The sequence below is a fragment of the Actinia tenebrosa genome, unplaced genomic scaffold (assembly GCF_029948245.1).
Source record: "Actinia tenebrosa isolate PJP-AT-01 unplaced genomic scaffold, QUT_ActTen_1.0 PGA_scaffold2__45_contigs__length_23673736, whole genome shotgun sequence".
In the NCBI taxonomy this organism is placed as follows: domain Eukaryota; kingdom Metazoa; phylum Cnidaria; class Anthozoa; order Actiniaria; family Actiniidae; genus Actinia; species Actinia tenebrosa.
Window position 1 is genome coordinate 16791717 of NW_028292579.1, and position 20423 is coordinate 16812139.

General features: G+C 36.4%; 1 protein-coding gene across 1 annotated transcript; it reads right to left on the reverse strand.

Annotated features, from left to right (window-relative positions):
• Nucleotides 1–734: 734 nt before the first annotated feature.
• On the reverse strand, nucleotides 735–19458 carry LOC116287002 (uncharacterized). The gene is made up of 3 exons (XM_089034141.1): nucleotides 13039–19458; nucleotides 1425–8519; nucleotides 735–1271 (listed from the first exon to the last, which is right to left on the reverse strand). The coding sequence occupies exons 1-3, from the start codon at nucleotides 19067–19069 to the stop codon at nucleotides 1213–1215; spliced, it is 13185 nt and encodes a 4394-aa protein (XP_088890267.1). The 5' UTR covers nucleotides 19070–19458; the 3' UTR covers nucleotides 735–1212.
• Between the last annotated feature and the right edge of the window lie 965 nt (nucleotides 19459–20423).

Sequence of the window (20423 nt, forward strand, 5' to 3'; positions counted from 1 at the left end):
GCTAATCATTTTGTGATAAATATACTGGCTTTTAAATAATAAAAACTACAAATTAATCCTTTGATTCTATACTATTTCTATTTCATATTTTAAAATTCAATTAAATTTAGTTCGAATATATTCAAAAATAGCGCCAAAACGTTTTTTTTTTTTGGGAGGGGGGGGGGGGGAATTGTTTAATTCACACTATCCCCTAGTTCCTCTAATTGCATAGTATAGATTTACTAATATCTATACTTGTACTCTACAAATATTATAATGACATGCATGGTATAGATTTACTAATATCTATACTTGTACTCTACAAATATTATAATGACATGCATGGTATAGATTTACATATATCTATACTCATACTCTACAAATATTATAATGACATGTATGGTATAGATATATCTATACTCGTACTCTACAAATATTATGATGACATGCATGGTATAGATTTACATATATCTATACTCATACTCTACAAATATTATAATGACAAGCATGGTATAGATTTACATATATCTATACTCATACTCTACAAATATTATAATGACATGCATGGTATAGATTTACTAATATCTATACTCATACTCTACAAATATTATAATGACATGCATGGTATAGATTTACATATATCTATACTCATACTCTACAAATATTATAATGACAAGCATGGTATAGATTTACATATATCTATACTCATACTCTACAAATATTATAATGACAAGCATGGTATAGATTTACTAATATCTATACTTGTACTCTACAAATATTATAATGACATGTATGGTATAGATTCACTAATATCTATACTCATACTCTACAATTATTATAATGACATGTATGGTATAGATTTACATACATCTATACTCATACTCTACAAATATTATAATGACATGCATGGTATAGATTCACATATATCTATACTCATACTCTACAAATATTATAATGACATGCATGGTATAGATTCACATATATCTATACTCATACTCTACAAATATTATAATGACATGCATGGTATAGATTCACATACATCTATACCCCTACTTTACAAATTAGACTTTCTAAGAACCACTACACTTTGAATGTGTATACCTCACAATGTTCCTCTGTACATTTCCTACTTTTGTGTTTCTTCTTGACTCTGGGGGATGGCAAAATACCTTGCACTGCCAAATTGACTGCATAGCCCTCAATTAGAATGAACAGCAACAGAGAAAGATTTCAGTCGATTTCCATGCTACATGTAGTTGGCATGTCCCTGGGAATACCTTCAGGACAACCTAGGAGATTTAGGAAAGTGTTACAAAGTGAAATCATCAGTCTCAGCCCCCATACCCCCACCCCCCCCCCCCCCCCCCCCCCCCCCGCCCAGTACTTGTAAATAAACTTGGTTTCACATTAAAAAATCACAACAGCAATAAAGTGTATTTTACCTTTTAGTTTGTTAGTCATCTTGTCATCTAGTGCATACTTGATTTCTTCTCTTGAGTCGGACCATCTATGAATTTTTATGCACTTGAAAACTTCCATTACAAGATTGGGAAAGCATTCCAAAAACACAAAGTCTTCAAGCACTAGTTTCCTGATGGCCGTTGGTCGTTTGTCTTCAGAGATATGCGCATGGGTGTTGCGTATTAACCTTACTAACTCTATGACAGAGCTAGTATCATATTTTCTCTTCCTCTTCATTTCAGCATGAATTATGGGCATGTTTACATAGCCTGAATGATCCCAAGTCTCTTCTGTGATGATTGTGCTAAAGCTCTTCTCTAGATCTATCTCTACTGGTGTTAATGGAGGTACTCTCTTTGCACGTGGACACTCGATCTCTGGCTGATTAGCAACAGCAATTAAAAATTCCATTTTTTTCTTTTTCGGCCAGAACATTGGATGGGCCAGTGCTTCGGTTGCTGTTGGTCGCTTTGTTTTAACATTGTCCAGCATACATGTTATGAGGTCAGTTGCTTCTGGGAAGAGTGAGTGACCCCATCCCTCTCTGTTGTCTCTTAACACATTGGCTTCAGTTTCAAGGTGAATTTGCAATTCACTTTTATTAGCACAGTCTACTGGGGAAAAAGCATGTTTCTTGACTATCAAAATGTAATGAAGTAGTAGTCCACAAGAAAACACATCAGATGGCATGGAATGTTCCTTATATGATGACTTCAATACTTCTGGAGCAATCCAGCACCTGGTACCAGCAACAGATCCATACACTGTGGCAAATGTGCTACACTTATCAATAAACCGGCTTAAACCAAAGTCAGCTATCTTCAAGCACAACTTAGGAAAGGTTTTAAAAAGAATGTTACTTGGTTTTAGATCACGGTGAATGATACCTTGATCATGTAGATATTTCAGACCTTTTACTACATCAGCACATAGTGAAATGTTCTTTTTGGCATCATAATTAGTACCTCCAAGGTAATCCGTAAGGTTTCCTTCCATTAATTCCAAAACTATATAGGAAAAATCTTGATCTTCAGAAAAGGATAGATAACGGACCACCTGTTCGCAGTCTGCAAGAGCCGTAAGACTTGTTATCTCTCTTTTGTCTTCTGGACGATGCATTCGTTGTTTTTCAGTGCGCTTAATAGCCACCTCTCTGCCATCCTTTTCATTAATCCCCACAAACACTAGTCCAAATGAGCCTTTTTGTAAGTAGGTTTGATGATACCAAAATGAACTATCTGTAACTTGTCTACATTCTTGCCTCCTTGCAACCTTTGCTAAGGCATATTTGTGTGTTTTAGAAGTAGATTTCCATGGGATGACCAAAGGAACCTCATAAATATTCAGTGGTTTTGTTAAGAGATCTTTAAGTACTGGACATTTTTTGGCAATTTCAGTGCAAGACTGACCTGATGTATCAAGAGCGCTACATTTAAAACCACGTGACAGAAGCTGTTTAACAATTGTCCAATGGACTGATACCATCATGTCATTAACAAGAAAATCATTTAAGTCATGAAAATGCCTCTGCCTAAAGGGCAAGACAAAAGTTTTTTCTCTTGCAATGTTTCTGCAGCAATAATGAAGTGGTGTATCTTCGCCATCTCTTTGTTGGATAGCTTTTTCCCTTGACTTCAAAATTTGTCCAACAAGAATACTTTTCCACTGGGCACGCGTGGACCGATCTTTGCAAATGGCATTTAATAGTGAAACTGCAATAGCATCAGTTTGAATATAATTTCCCTCACAAGCAACATCAAGAAGTGCTCTCGCCAGATTAAAGGCTTCAGATTCAACAAGAATGCTCATTACAGAATTACCATCATTGTTAGCTGTCCAGGGATCAAGTTTATTTTCCACAACAGTCTTCCAGAATTCCTTTGGTTGTAGTAAAATATCTGGATAAATACAAATAGCACTTGAATCATCAATAAAAATTTGATTTTTTTCTACAGTAACCAAAAGAGGTGGATTTCCTTTAGAATCCAAGACATTGGTCTTTGCTCCAGCATCTATCAACAGCTTTGCAGCAGTCCAGGTCTTACATAAATGCAAGGGGGTTTGATCAATTTTATTTCCATCATTTAGTTTTGCTCCAAGGTCTACAAGATGCTTGAAGATTGCAGCTATAACCTGCTTCTGAAAAGCTTGAGGTTGCACGGCACTGGGCAAATTTAATTCCAGCATTGCCCAAAGATGAAGAGGAGAGTTCAGGTTGTCATCCCTTTTATTCACAGTCACTCCAGGTTTTGTAACATGGGAACTTGAAAACAAATGTAACAGTGCCAAACTTTCTTTGAGGACATCTTTTCTAACTTCATCATTGTGTAAAAGGAGACCTTGATTGAATAAGTCAATTATCAGATGGAAAAGTGACTTTTCCTTTTGTGTTGTTCCTTCTAGGCTTGATCCTTGTTCCAATAAAAAACTACAAATATCAACCAAGGACTTCACTTTTGAACTTTCTTGGCTCCTATTTATCCAGTCTTTTTTTGACAAACAAAACAAAAGTGGTGTTTCATCTTGGTGATTTTTGGTATGAACTGATGCCCCTAAATCGTCTAGCTGTTGGCATATTTTCAGTACTGTGTCTTGAGAAATGCCTACAAGTGGCAAGCAGGCTGCATAGTGAAGTGCGGTGTTGCCATGCAAGTCAGCATAACTTGGATTTGCACCTAATTCCACCAGTGATTCTAGAATCTTAGGGACTGCCATGTTCAAATTTGTGGCTTTTTCCATCATCACTATCATATTTTGGACGATTTCACATTTTTGGCCATTATCTTTTGGTGCATACTTCTTGGCAACATTTATAACTTGAAAGAATGGTTTTACATCTTGTCTCTTAGAGAGTGGGCCATTTTGCTTTTTCCCTTGTAGTGTCAAGGCAATAAGAAGGATCATGCATAACAGTGAATTGACTAATGCCTTAAATATTGCCTCTTGCTTTATTCCTTTTTCTAGCAAAAGATTTAAACCTTCAGTCATACATGTATGCCCTTTCCCTCTCAAACAATGTTCAATGAAGAATGATAATATGCTTATACCATAACGATCCTTTCCCTTCAGACCACAGCTATTGTCAAGAAGATGTTGGGCTGAAATAAGGGATTCCTTCATTGCATAATATAAAGGAACTCTGCCATAATGATCTCTCTTGTTAATATTTGCTTTACCATTGTTTATCAGTAAATGTACAATCTTGTCATTGCCTACGCCATAGAAAATAGCTGAAACACCATCATGATCAGTAATGTTGGCATCAGCACCAGCTTTAATCAATCCAGAAACCATATCTTCATTGTTGTTTTGAATGCAATGAATTAAAGCTGTTTTCCCTGTATTATCTTTTACATTTACGTCAGCACCTGCGTTGATTAATGCAAAAGCAATGTCCCTGAAATCATCACTTGTATGAAATGTAGCAGTCATACGTAATGATCTGGGGTTGTCACCATAACAAGTGCAGTTTATCAAAGCAGTTTTGCCTTCATTATCAATAGCATTTACTTCAGCACCAGCCTTGATCAATGCAGATACCAAAATCTTATTGCCATTTCGAGCAGAGTAAATCAAAGCAGTTTCATCTTTGTCATATTTCAAATTGACATCAGCACCAGCATTGATTAATTTAATAACTAAACGTTCACTATCTTGAGCACTTAGACTTGAAGTAGTTTCCTCCTCACTGTCAGAAATGCTAAATGATTTCATCAAATTTTCAACTCTTGCTCTTTCTTTGTTACCAATTAAAGCATAAAACAATGCAGTGTGGCCATCTTGATCAACAACATTGATATCAGCACCAGCTTCAATCAGAGTACGAGCCAAATCTTGATTGTCATTAAGCAGAGAATAAATCAAGGCAGTTCTACCTTTGTTATCTGTTTTGTTGAGATCAGCAGAAGACTTGATTAAAATAGAAGCTACAGTGTTGTGGTCATTTCTATCACTTCCTGGATGATCACCATCATGGTACCTGGACATTGAGTACCTGTACCTGTACATCCTTTGTTTTTCCCTGGTTTGGATTTGATGTTGAGCACAGTGAATTAAAGCTGTTTTTCCTTCACAGTCACATAAATTGATATCAGCACCACCATCAATCAAAACCTGAACAACACTTGATCTGTTATATAAAACAGCATAAAACAGTGCTGTTTTACCATTCTCATCCATAATACTGAGATTAGCACCAGCTTTAATCAATGCACAAGACAAACGTTTATCTTCATCTCGTAAAGAATAAATCAAAGCAGTTTTGCCTTCATTGTCACTCACGTTAATATCAGCACCAGCCTGGATTAACATGGATGCAACTGTTACGATGTTACTAATGGTACTAATTTTTGCTTGTTCTAATTCTTGTGGATTCCTTGACTTTTTATATCCAATACACCATACTCCTTTCACTTTCATTAGACTTGGAGCACAATAAATCAAAGCAGTTTTGCCATCTTTATCAGCTACATTAATTTGAGCACCAGAGTCAATTAATTCTGACACAAAACTTGTCTTAATATACTGAACAGCATACATTAATACAGTTTTGCCCTGATTATCAATAACATTAATGTCAACAATATTAGCTAATTTAGAAAATGCATTTTTACAACCCCCTATTGTGGCATAAAACAATGCATTTTTCTCAGTATTGTCAACCATTTTTACATCAGCACCAGCTTCAATCAGAGCACAAGCCAGACTTTCGTTGTTCTCTTGTAGAGAGTAAATCAAAGCAGTTTTGCCTTCATTATCTGTAATGTTAAGACTGATACTACTTTTGATTATTTTCTCGATGACTGTCTTGTCACAATTAGCTGGAATATAGAAAAGTACAGTTTTTCCATCAACATCAGTGATGTTAACATCAGCACCAGCATTCATTAGTTCTATAGCACAAGAATCTTTGCTATTTTCAAGGAAGTGTGCAAGTGCTGTTTTGCCCTGATCATCAACAATGTTAACATCTTTACTAGCCTTTATGAGAGCAGATGCCAAATGGTTGTATTCATTCTCTACATGAGCAAACCAGCTTTTAAACTTGCCATCCAATTCCAAATATTGGTTTATGATATTGATGTATTCATTTTCTGCATAATACATTAGAGCAGTTCTTCCTCGCTTATCAGTTACGTTTACATCAGCACCAGCATCAAGCAATTTAGGAATGACATATTTTTGACGTAACAGGATCGTAATGGCTTCATCCGGTTTTTGTCCCATGCTGTCGTAGTACATGATCAGTCCAGGTAAAATATTTGCAAGCTTTTTATTATTGTATATTGCAGCATAAAAAAGTGCTGTTTTGCCATCATTGTCAACAAGATTGACATCAGCACCAGCTTCAATCAGAGCACAAGCCAAACTTTCATTGTCCTCTTGTAGAGAGTAAATCAAAGCAGTCTTGCCTTCATTATCCGTTTTGTTCACATTATCACATGCCTTGATTAAAACTGAAAATACTCTGTTGTGGATAACTGTATCACTTTTTGAAGAATAACTGGAAGTTTTGCCCATTTGCAGGTGATACATCCTTTCTACTTTATTTTGAGCACAATATATCAGAGCAGTTTTGCCTTCTTCATCTATTATATTCACATCAGCACCAGCTTCAATCAATGCACAGGCCAAACTTTCATTGCCATTTTGAAGAGAGTACATTAAAGCAGATTTACCTTCATTATCAGTCTTGTTAACATCAGAAGAGGCTTTGATTAACATAGAAGCTAGTATGTTGTGGTCATTTGGATCACTTCTTACTGGATGATCACCATCATGGTGTTCTGTGCTTTCGCTTTGAATGCGAGCAAAATGAATTAAAGCAGTCTTTCCTTTTTCATCAGTTATGTTAGCATCAGCACTGGCCTTTAATAATGTACAGGCTAAATTTTCATTTTCTTCTTGCAAAGCATAAATCAAAGCACTTTTACCTTCATTATCTGTTATATTTACATCAGCACCAGACTTAATTAGCTCAAAGGCTAAACCTTCGAAATCAACTGCATTTTCAATTTCCAAATTATCTCTTAAGCTTACTACTGCAGAATACATGTAAAAAGCTTCCTCTGGGATTCCTTTTTGAACACAATAAATCAAGGATGTTTTTCCAAGATGATCTCTTCTGTTCATATCAGCACCAGCCTTGATCAACATAGAAAGAATGTTTTTTTTACGTTCACTGATTACTTGATAATCATCGTACATGGGCATTTGTTCATCAGATATTTGAGAACAATACACCAATGCTGTGCTCCCTTTTTTATCTATCACATTTACATCGGCACCAGCTTCGATTAGTTCAGCAACAATGCTTTCTCGATTCTGCTCCACAGCAAGCATCAGAGCAGTTTTGCCCCAATGATCAGTCGTATTGATGTCAACACTTTTTAATATCTTTTGAAGCACACTTGTATTCTCACAAAGGGAAGGGTAAAACAATGCAGTTCTTCCATTCTCATCAATGGCTTTAACATCAGCACCACTATCGATAAGCTCATAAGCCAACCTCACGTTGTCATTTTGAAGAGCATGCATTAAAGCAGTTTTGCCTTCATCATCAGTTCTATTGACGTCAGCTCCGGCCTTGATTAGTATAGAAGCCACACTTGATTTATCTTTGGATTCCAAACCAATAAGCATTCTATTCTCCAATAAAAACTGTTCTCGATGGTCTCCTTCAGCTGCATAATAAGATAATGGAGTTTTTCCATCGTCATTAGTTATGTTAACATTAGCGCCAGCCTTGATCAAAGCTTCAACAATTTTGTAATTACCACCTAAAACGGCGTAGAATAGTGCAGATTTTCCATCATCGACAAAATCAACATCGACTCCGGCCTCGATCGCTGCAAGAACCTCATTTTCATCATTTGTGAAGATAGCCCTAAGAAAACTGAGATTTTTCTCCCTTTGCGACTGATTGCATTCACCTGGTTGTGTTTCTCCATCTCGATCAAGACGTATAAGGGATACATATGGTATACGGCAATATTCTTCAAACCCGATCAGTTGAGCGCGACGTCGAACGCGCCTTCCAGGCAGACGCCACATTTGTGCAGTTAATAGTCGTAAAGCTTATTAGTAGAATGAGTAAAGACGGAATCATGACTGCTATTCCTTCGCTATTGACTTGAAAAAAAACCCATCACATAGCTTCCGCCTTCATTATTATATACTCCGAGCCAAATTTGGTTTTTTTGCACCTTAAGTCTTGATTCTTTCGTAGTCAATGCATCCTCAGTGCATCTCTACTTTATTACGTCTTCAGCCATACGCTAGAGAAGAATGTTGAAACGAAAAAACTTATATAAACTTTATCTCTCTCGACCAAAACCGAAAGCAATAAACTTCAGTTAGAGACGCCGCCACACCAACAGATCATATGACAGATAATGTGACAGATCATGTGACTTATCAATTCTATGGAAAAATTACTTCCGGGTCCAAGATCGGTCCGAGACCTTTTGGATTTTTCTTCATGACAGGTTTATTTGTACATGACAAAAGTTCTAATTTATTCAGGAGAAGTTTACATTCCTTAGAGCATTGTTCGCTTTGTTTTAGTGATTTTTGTGAGCGGTTGGACTCGGAAATGTATCACAAGTAAAAGCTCCTTTAAGAGCACAGGGAGCCCAATTTATATAAAAGTGCTAGACAAAAATATAATCTAGAACTATATCATTTATTTTAAAAAATAGTTAGAGGCTAAGAAGTGCCAAATAATACAAGCGAATGGAAAACAAAAGTGAAAAACACAGTAGAATATATTTTCACATGCTTTTATTTTCCTATATGATTCCTCTATGTAAAAATATATTTTCGACTGGAAGAAATGACTTTTTACATACCCACAACTATATCAACCATAATTTCACAAACTCCCGATAAAACCTGACCAAAATGGTCCCTCTACATAGTTGGTCTAGCACTTTTATCTAATTTGGGTCTCTGTGGTTTAGGCGTGTCTGTCAAATGAAACCACATTATTTCTATTGATAAATTATTTAGAGAAGGGTAATATCCCTATTTAAGCCCCCTAGCCCCCCCCCCCTCTCAAATGCCGAGCCCCATCCCCTTCCCTTCACAAATGAAGAAATATAGTTTGCACTGAGTGTCCTTTTACTTCCTCTCCTTTCCTTGTCCTGCCCATAGAGTAGGTAAAAGGAGACTCTGCTTGCAGGGTATAAAGTACTATGATTTATTCACAAGTGAAAACCAGTTAAATCAATCGTATCATTACTCTCGTCCAAAGTTTGAACTGTGACAAAGTGCCTTTAGTTCAATTGGTACAAACTGTAATAGGGAAAAATCATAAAACTGTCATACTTTTGTTTAATTCCGAGTTTACTGTTTAAATAAAGTCATCATATTATATCCTGACTAGCCTATATGTCGTACTACAATTCACTAAATCCACGAGTCCCCCTCTTTATTTATCCCCACCCCCACCCCCTCCCCCCCAAACTAAATAAGACCATGTGGGGCTTAAAAGTGGATTTATGGTAACATAAAGTTAAAAGTATGCAACAATAGATTTGCCACACTTGTACATTTATGAATTTTTGGGATCTTTACATAGGAACTCTTTGAGTCCACGAGGCAGACGATTAAGGGCCCGACGATAAATTGTATGCAAAAAAGCTTTAACTTACGATTATCCTCCACTTCATTAAGAAAACATAATAGCCATAAATAAAGGATTCATGATAAATAAAGCTATTCGTGTTCACAGAATACAGGACACTAACCTGAAGTCTTCCATTTTGGCGCACAACAAGTCGACACAGAAAAGAACAAGTGCAGCCTTTTTCCAGACATTTCCAACCAATGCAATCATGGTGAAATTAACAAGCAAACAAAATGTGACACTGATGATTTGCTTATATGGATTTTACTCACAGGGAAAATTGTTGACGTCACCTAAATTAGATAAGTTAGTTACTATTTTAGCTGACCTCACATAAATTTGAAACTATGAGTAAACAGCTACTGAGAACAGGGGGAGAAACGATGATACAAATGAATGTCTATTCACTCATTCTCTGGTAAAACAAACCCCCAGCATTAGCATGACTGTTATTTGGCGCGCTCTTACTATTTTAGGTGACGTCAACTAAATAGTTATCTAAGTTAGCAGCATTTATCTAACTATTCAACAGTTTGACTGAATGCAATCTAATAGTTTTTTAATTTATTCATTTCTCGCCCTTGTAGATTTCTACTGTATGTGGAAAAGTTTGGCTATTACTCATTTTTCCATTACTCATTACTCCATTACTCTTTAGTGACACCCTCCTGGAGATATCAAGGTTTATACTTCCAATATGTTAATGAGTATGGTCTCATAGCAGGCATTATTAAATATACAAAACTCTTCTGGGGCAGTAAAATATCCTGTGTAGAACATCATTGTCTTACTCAGGATTTATAGCAAGGATATTGCAAATTCGTTTTCTCATAGTAATCAGTATTTTAGCACTCAAAGCCTCCTATGAGATCATACTCATTAACATATTGGAAGTATAAACCTTGTTATCTCCAGGATGCATCACGCAAATCATGTGGATGCCATATTTGCTTTTAGCATTTGAGCACAGTAAATCACTAAAAGCATACACAAATTACTAGAAACACCAAAATTTTGTGTACTGTACATGTGTAAAAATATACTATTCTATTTATGGCTGTCCCACTTTACTCCTGATTGAGAATTAGAAAAATGTTTGACTTTTGCAGGTTAGAAAAAAATGACTTCTAATACATGCATATTAGTGTGAATAGTAATGCAACATAGTGCTTTGCATCACATAGAATTGCTATAAAACGTTCATATCAGTAATGTCATTGCATTTAAAAGAACCGAGATTTAACTGATCTTGTTCAAGCTAATCATTTTGTGATAAACATGCTGGCTTTTAAATAATAAAAACTACAAATTAATCCTTTAATTCTATACTATTTCTATTTCTTATTTTAAAATTCAATTAAATTTAGTTCGAATATATTCAAAAATAGTTTCAAAACGTTTTTTTTTTGGGAGGGGGGGGGGAATTGTTTAATTCACACTATCCCCTAGTTCCTCTAATCACATAGTATAGATTTACATATATCTATACTCATACTCTACAAATATTATAATGACATGCATGGTATAGATTTACATATATCTATACTCATACTCTACAAATATTATAATGACAAGCATGGTATAGATTTACATATATCTATACTCATACTCTACAAATATTATAATGACATGCATGGTATAGATTTACATATATCTATACTCATACTCTACGAATGTTATAATGACATGTATGGTATAGATTTACATATATCTATACTCATACTCTACGAATATTATAATGACATGCATGGTATAGATTTACATATATCTATACTCATACTCTACAAATATTATAATGACATGCATGGTATAGATTTACATATATCTATACTCATACTCTACAAATATTATAATGACATGCATGGTATAGATTTACATATATCTATACTCATACTCTACAAATATTATAATGGCATGCATGGTATAGATTTACTAACATCTATACTCATACTCTTCAAATATTATAATGGCATGCATGGTATAGATTTACTAATATCTATACTCATACTCTACAAATATCATAATGAAATGTATGGTATAGATTCTATTACTCTACAACTTAGTATTTTTAAGAACTAGTACACTTTGAATGTTTACTTCACAATGTTCTTCTGTACATTCCCTACTTTTGTGTTTCTCCTTGACTCCAAGGGATGGCAAAATAACCTGCACTGGCAACCTCACTGTGTAAGAACTGCCCTGAATTAGGATATAAGGCAGCAAAGGACCATCATTTTCCATGTCACTCAGTTGGTGTCTCTCCTGTAATACCTTCAGCACAACCTAAAATATCCATGAAAGCATTACAAAGTGAAATTATCATAGTTTCAGCTCCCATTCCCCCCCAAAAATGGGTGGCGTACACTGCTAATGCATCATCTTTCACTGCTGTGAGTCCAAAGGATCAGGTCACTGGTTCAAGCAGACACCCTGCCATGAGGGTTTTTCCCTGGGTTTTCCATTTTTCCTCCCTTCTTAGAAATCAACATGTGAGGTGAGAGTTGAGTGTATAGAATATTTGAATGTAGTAAGGAGTACGAAGGACACATGGCCCCACAAGTTTCTAGCTTTAAACCATGTACAAATTAAAAGATTTATTATTTATTATTATCACACTCATTAATAATTCATTAGGAAAACACAACAGAAATCACGACCGTGAAGAGTGGAAAATCTGATACAAAACTGTGTTCATTTGCATAAACTTTAAGTTGGATTTTCTTGGCCAAATTCACTTTAATTTTGAAAATTTTAGTGAAACACAAAGGAACTAACCTAGACGTTTGATAAGTCATATACAGTATTCGTGTCCGTGTTGTATCAGATATACATTCACTCGGCTACGCCTCGTGGTTGTATATCTGATACAACACGGCCACTCATACTGTATATATTACTTTATTATTTGAAGTATGGAAACTTTGCTTCACATTTAAAAAAATCACAACAACAATTAAGTGCATTACCTTTTAGTTCCTTAGTCATCTCGTCATTTAGTGCATCCTTGATTTCTTCTCTGGAGTCCCATCCATGAGCTTTTACACACTTCAAGACTTCCATTACAAGATTGGGAAAATATTCCAAAAACACGAAATCTTCAAGCAGTAATTTCCTGATTGATGGCGGTCGCTTGTCTTCAGAGACGTGTGCATAGGCATTTCTTATGAACCTTACTAACTCAACTACAGAGCAAGTGTCGTAGGGATACTTTCTGTTCTTAGTCATTTCAGCATAGATAGCCTGCATGCTTGGATATCCAGGGTCATTCCAAGATGGCCTGGTGATAATGGTGCCAAATCTATTCTCTAGATCTTTCTCTAAGGCTGTCAAAGGCAAAGTCTTCTTGGCACGTGGCATCTCTACCTCTGATTGATTGCCAACGCTAATTAAGAAATTTCTCTTTTTCTTTTCTGACCAAAAAAATGGATGAGTAAGTCCATCAGCTGCTGTTGGCCGTTTACCTTTATCACTATCCAGCATACATGTAATGAGCTCAGTAGCTTCTGGGCAGAGTGAGGAATCCCAGCCCTCTCTGTTGTCTCTTAACACATTGGCTTCAGTTTCAAGGTGAATTTGCAATTCACTTTTATTAGCACAGTCTACTGGGGAAAAAGCATGTTTCTTGACTATCAAAATGTAATGAAGTAGTAGTCCACAAGAAAACACATCAGATGCCATGGAATGTTCCTTATATGATGACTTCAATACTTCTGGAGCAATCCAGCACCTGGTACCAGCAACAGATCCATACACTGTGGCAGATGTGCTACACTTATCAATACACCTACTTAAGCCAAAGTCAGCTATCTTCAAGCACAACTTAGGAAAGGTTTTAAAAAGAATGTTACTTGGTTTGAGATCACGGTGAATGATGCCTTGATCATGTAGATATTTCAGGCCTTTTACTACATCAGCACATAGTGGAATACTTCTTTTGGCATCAAAATCAGTACCTCCAAGGTAATCGTGAAGGTTTCCTTCCATCAGTTCCAAAACTACATAAGAAAAGTCTACATCTTCAAAGAAGAATAAGTAACGAACAACTTGTTCACAATCTGCAAGTTTTGTAAGATTTGTTATTTCTCTTTTGTCTTCTGGTCGATGCATTCGTAGTTTCTCAATGCGCTTGATGGCCACTTCTCTTCCATCTTTTTGATTTATTCCAACAAAAACAAATCCAAATGAACCCTTTTGGATGTTGTTTCGATGATACCATAACGAATTAACTTGTCTGCATTCTTGTTGCCTTGCAACCTTTGCCAATGTACTTTTATGCATTTTAGAAATGGATGTCCATCGGATAACCACAGGGATGTCAACTTCGCTAATATTTATCTGTTTCTTCAGGAGATCTTTAAGGGCAGGATGCTTATGGGCCATGTCAATGCAAGACTGACCAGATCCATCACGGACATTGCAATTAAATCTATGCGAAAGAAGCTGTTTTATAATTGTCCAATGTACTGATGTCATGATTTCATTCAAAAAAGGATCCTTGATGTCATGAATAGGTCTGCCAATAAGAGCTAGTTTATCCATTTGTCTTATGATATTTCTCCAAGAATGATGAAGTGGTGTGTCTTCACCATCCCTTTGCAGGATAGCCTTCTTCCTTGACTTTAGGATTTGCTCAACAAGAATACTTTTCCACTGGGCACGTGTGGACCGATCTTTGCAAATGGCATTTAATAGTGAAACTGCAATAGCATCAGTTTGAATATAATTTCCCTCACAAGCAACACCAAGAAGTGCTTTGGCCAGAACAAAGGCTTCAGATTCAACAAGAATGCTCATTACAGAATTACCATCATTGTTAACAGTCCAGGGATCAAGTTTATTTTCCAGAGCAGTTTTCCAGAATTCCTTTGGTTGTTGAAAAACATCTGGGTAAATGCAATTAGCATCTGATTCTTTGATGATGTTTTGATTGCTTTTTACAGTAACCAAAAGAGGTGGATTTCCTTTAGAATCAAAGACATTGGTCTTTGCTCCAGCATCTATCAACAGTTTTGCAGCAGTCCAAGTCTTACATAAATGCAAGGGAGTTTGATCCATTCCATTTCCATCGTTTAATTTTGCCCCCCGATCTAGAAGATGCTTTAAGATGGCAGCTAAAATCTGCTTCTCAAAAACATAAGGGTCAACAGCACTGCTTTCTTTCTTTCTGGTCTGAACCCTGAAACTCAGCATTGCCCAAACATGTAGTGGAGAGTTCAAACTATGATCCCTTTTATTGATAGTGACTCCTTTCATGACATGGTAACTTGGAAACAAATTCAACAGTTCCAATGTCTCATTAAGGACATTTTTTCTGATAATATCATCCTCCAATAGAAGGCCTTGCTTGAACAATTCGATTATCAGATGGAAAACTGATTTTTCATTTTGTGTAGTTTCTTCTAGGCTTGATCCTTCCTCCAATAAGAAAGAACATACTTGAACCAATGTCTTTACTTTAGAACTTTCATTTCCTTTGTTTATCCAATCTTTTTTGGACAAACAAAACAAAAGTGGTGTTTCTTTTTGGTGATTTTTTGTATGAACTGATGCCCCTAAATCATCTAATTGGTGACATATTTCCATTACTGTGTCTTGAGAAGCCCCTGCAAGTGGCAAGCATGCTGCATAGTGAAGTGCAGTGTTTCCATCTATGTCAGCATAACCTGGATCTGCGCCTAACGCTACGAGAGAATCGAGAACCATTGGCATGGCTACACACAAGTCCATGGCTTCTTGCATTAGCATTATAGTCTTTTGAATGGTCTCACATCTGTTCCCACCATCTTCTGAGACATACTGTTTGGCAAAATTTAAAACCCAAATGATTTCTTTTAGATCTGGTTTATGAGAAATCAGACCAATTTTTTTCCTCCCATGTAACTCTAAGGTAGCAAAAAGGATCATGCAGAATACTGAATTAATCAATGCCTCAAATATTTTTTCACAGTTTACGCCTTTTTCTTGCAAAAGTTTTAAACCATCAGAGAAATAAGAATGGTCCTTTCTTTGTCTCAAAGAATGCTCAATGAAAAATGACAATATGTTTATATTATAACAGTCTTTCCTATGCAAACTACTTCCTTTTTCGAGAAGATAACGAGCTGACTTTAGAGACTTTAGAATCGCATAAAACAGTGGAGATCTGGAATATTTATCTCTCTTGTTGATAGAAGCTTTACCATTGTTAATTAACAAAAGTACAATACTTTCATTGCTGACACCATAGAAGAGAGCCGTATTACTGTCATGATCAACAGTGTTGACATCAGCACCAGCTTCAATCAACAAAGAAACCATGTTTTCATTGTTATTTTGAACTGAATAAATCAAAGCAGTTTTGCCGTCTTCATCAGAAACATTGACATCAGCACCAGCCTTGATCAATGCACAGGCCAAACTTTCATCATCCTTTTCCACAGCATAAATTAAAGCAGTTTTTCCTTTAGTATAGGTTATACTTACATCAGCACCAGCTTCAATTAATCTAACAATTACACTTTCTTTTCTTGCTTGGGCATTGGTAATTGATGTGATAGTTTCCTCCTCGCTTTCAGAAATGATCATCATAGTTTGAATTCTGTTCAGTTCATGAGCCACCTTTTCACTACCAGTGAACAAAGCATAAAACAATGCAGTTCTGCCACTTTTATCAACAGTTTTGACATCAGCACCAGCCTCAATTAGTGCGCAAGCCAATTTTTCCTTGTTGTTTTGGAGGGAATAAATCAAAGCTGTTTTGCCCTCATTATCGGACACATTGATTTTAGCACCAGCTTCAATCAACATGGAAGCCACTCTTTTGTAGTCAATCATTTCAATCTTTTTCCTTTGATAGCCATCCCACATGTAACCTATGTCTTCACTTTCTGCAGACAAGAAACTGTCATGTAATCTAGATTCCTTTCTACTCATGCCATCTTGAGCAAGATTTATTAATGCAGTTTTTCCTTGTGCATCTGTATCATCACGATAGGTGTACATGTAGTTCAGCATCTGACGTTTTCTACTTCCCAAGTCATCTAGAGCACCATAAATCAAAGCAGTTCTGCCTTCTTTATCCACTACATTAACATCTGCACCAGCGTCAATTAATATCTCAGCTACACCTGTTTGACCATGTTGGACAGCAAACATCAAAGCAGTTTTGCCCTGATTATCAGCTATGTTTAAATCAGCACCAGCTTTTATTAACATGGAAACCACAGTTTTGGGGCTTTTTACGGCAAATGTGCCATAGTCATTTAGAGCACCATAAATCAAAGCAGTTCTGCTTTCTTTATCCACTACATTAACATCTGCACCAGCATCAATTAATTTAGCAGCTACACTTGTTTGGCCATGTTGGACAGCAAACATCAGAGCAGTTTTGCCCTGATTATCAGTAAAGTCAATGTCAATGCTCTTTGTTAATTGTGAAACAATGTTTTCATTACCATTTATTGAAGCATAATGTAAAGCATTTCTGCCATTCTTGTCAGTGATTTTGACATCTGCACCAGCTTCAATCAATGCACAAGTCAAATCTTTACTTTTATTTTGTAGGGAATATATCAAGGCAGTTTTACCATCATCATCAGTTATGTTCAAATTAGCTCCAGCCTTTACTAATTCCAAAGCAGAATTTCTGAAGACAACTTCATAACTTTCTTTATTTCTTGCATAGTACAAACTGTACATAGTTTCATCATAGAAATGAAAGTGGTCAAAATCACTATCTTGTATTCTTGTTATTCCTTGTTGAGCACAATAGATTAAAGCAGTTTTTCCCAAATAATCTATTTTATTAAGGTCAGCACCAGCACTGATCAACACACAAAAAATATTCTCTTTACCATTATTGGTTACTTGACGCAAACCTTCTCCCTCGTACTGAAACATCTGACGTTCTCTACTTTCCAAGTCATCTAGAGCACCATAAATCAAAGCAGTTCTGCCTTCTTTATCCACTACATTAACATCTGCATCAGCGTCAATTAATTTAGCAGCTACACTTGTTTGACCATGTTGGACAGCAAACATCAAAGCAGTTCTGCCTTCTTTATCCACTACATTAACATCTGCACCAGCGTCAATTAATATCTCAGCTACACCTGTTTGACCATGTTGGACAGCAAACATCAAAGCAGTTTTGCCCTGATTATCAGCTATGTTTAAATCAGCACCAGCTTTTATTAACCTGGAAACCACAGTTTTGGAGCTTTCTATTGCAATGCCATATTCATCTAGAGCACCATAAATCAAAGCAGATCTGCCTTTTTTATCCACTACATTAACATCTGCACCAGCGTCAATTAATTTAGCAGCTACACTTGTTTGGCCATGTTGGACAGCAAACATCAGAGCAGTTTTGCCCTGATTATCAGTAAAGTTAATGTCAATGCTCTTTGTTAATTGTGAAACTATGTTTTCATTCCCATTTATTGAAGCATAATGTAAAGCATTTCTGCCATTCTTGTCAACGATTTTGACATCTGCACCAGCCTCAATAAGTCTACATGTCAATTCGTTGTCTTGAAGAGCATACATCAAAGGAGTTTTGCCTTGATTATCAGTTATATTGACGTCAGCACCGGCGTTGATTAGTGTAGAAGCCACACTGCTGTAGTCGTCAAGATCAATTTCTGTAAGCACTTCGCTACCATCGGTTAAAATTTCTTCTAAGTAAAGTAATCCTTTTTCAACATAATAAAACAATGGGGTTTTTCCATAATTATCACTTATATTGACATCAGCACCAGCATCGATCAAAGCTTGAACTAAATCTTTGTTATTGAATATAACGGCGTAAGACAGTGCACTTTTTCCTCCTATAGGGTGGACAGAATTAATATCGACGCCAGATTGAATCGATTTTAAAACCTCAGTTTTGTTGCCTTCTCTGATAGCTTGAATAAAACGAATTTTTTTCTCGACATCACTTTCATTCGTTTTGCGTCGATGAGTTTCTATTCTTCGCATCAAATGTTTTGGATATGACGAGGGCTGAAAGTATGCCATTATTTATAGCTCACACACCTTCAATCTATCCATGTAGACTTCTCCTGCAAGACAGTTTTAATACTTGCAGCCATAGTTAATACAGTTCCCTTCTATCAACTATGTTTTAATGCTCAAGGAAAGTGAATGACCAAGTCTTATATGGCATTTTCTTTGGTGTTGACTAGTGGACATCGATCGCCATCATTTCCGCCTACAAACAATCCAACGAAAATGTTTTTACATGTCTCCTAACGAAGCTGATAAAACTTGCTGCTATTTGTACTAGGGCATATCCACGTAAGATTGATGCATTAAGTCATACTTAAGAAGAGTTTTAGAGCGAGAAAAAGACTTGAACTCAAAGATATAATTTTCTACTTCTCCAAAATGGGAGCGGCTGCGAAGGATAGACGCTGTGACAGATCAGGTGACATACAGAAGCATTACTCACGTCACTGGACGCCATATATGGGGTGGCCAAATTTAGCTTTGTTGCATGAAGCATGTCCGATCAAAAGATCTTTTTGCCTGTTTTAAAATCATGTTTTATTAATTTATAAACCCGATTTTGAAAAAAAATATTAACTTTAAGAACTCCTCTGGCAAGTTAGTAAAGAGACGTAGACGTCCAGTTTAGTCCAATTAGCCCTTTATACGTGCATCCAAACCCGCGTAACTGTATTCGGCTGAACCACGCAGACTACAAGCTCGTGGCAATCGGAATGTTATTATACTAATTTAGTACTAACAAAATATATTTCTTTTGTCGATTTTTGTGCTAAATACTGAGTCTAAAGGATCAATTTGTTATTATCTCTATGCCAGGGCGTGGCCCTTAAAGTGGTGTGTGTTGGGTGGGGGGCAAGAGAATATTAAGGTATTACTTCATATTCTCTTGGTGGGGAGTTAAGATTGAGACTAGTATGGGAAAAGTGAGGGGATTAAGATTGGAAAATATAAGAGACTAGTAGGGGAAAAGGGGAAAAGAGGGGGGAAAGTAGCCCACTGCCTCACCCCCTCCGCGGCCCCCATATGCTATGTACTTATTGACTGAGTTGGGTCGGGCCGTACGGGAAAATATTTGACTCGAGGTGATATGCCCTCACGGACCGAGCGCGGCGAGGTCCGTACAAATGACCGATAGCCAAATATTTTCCCGTACGGCCCGACCCAACTCAGTCAATAAGCATTTTATCATATGACCCTAAATAAAAAAAGATATTTCAAAAGTTGCAAATTATGTCAATACGGTCGCAGGTTTCGAGCAGGGCCGTACGGATTCAGATTCGGAGGGCTACAGATTCATGAGATGTGATAGATCTTTTCGGGGCGGTGGAGTCATGATTTTCTGGCGTTCTAATATCGTTTTCCA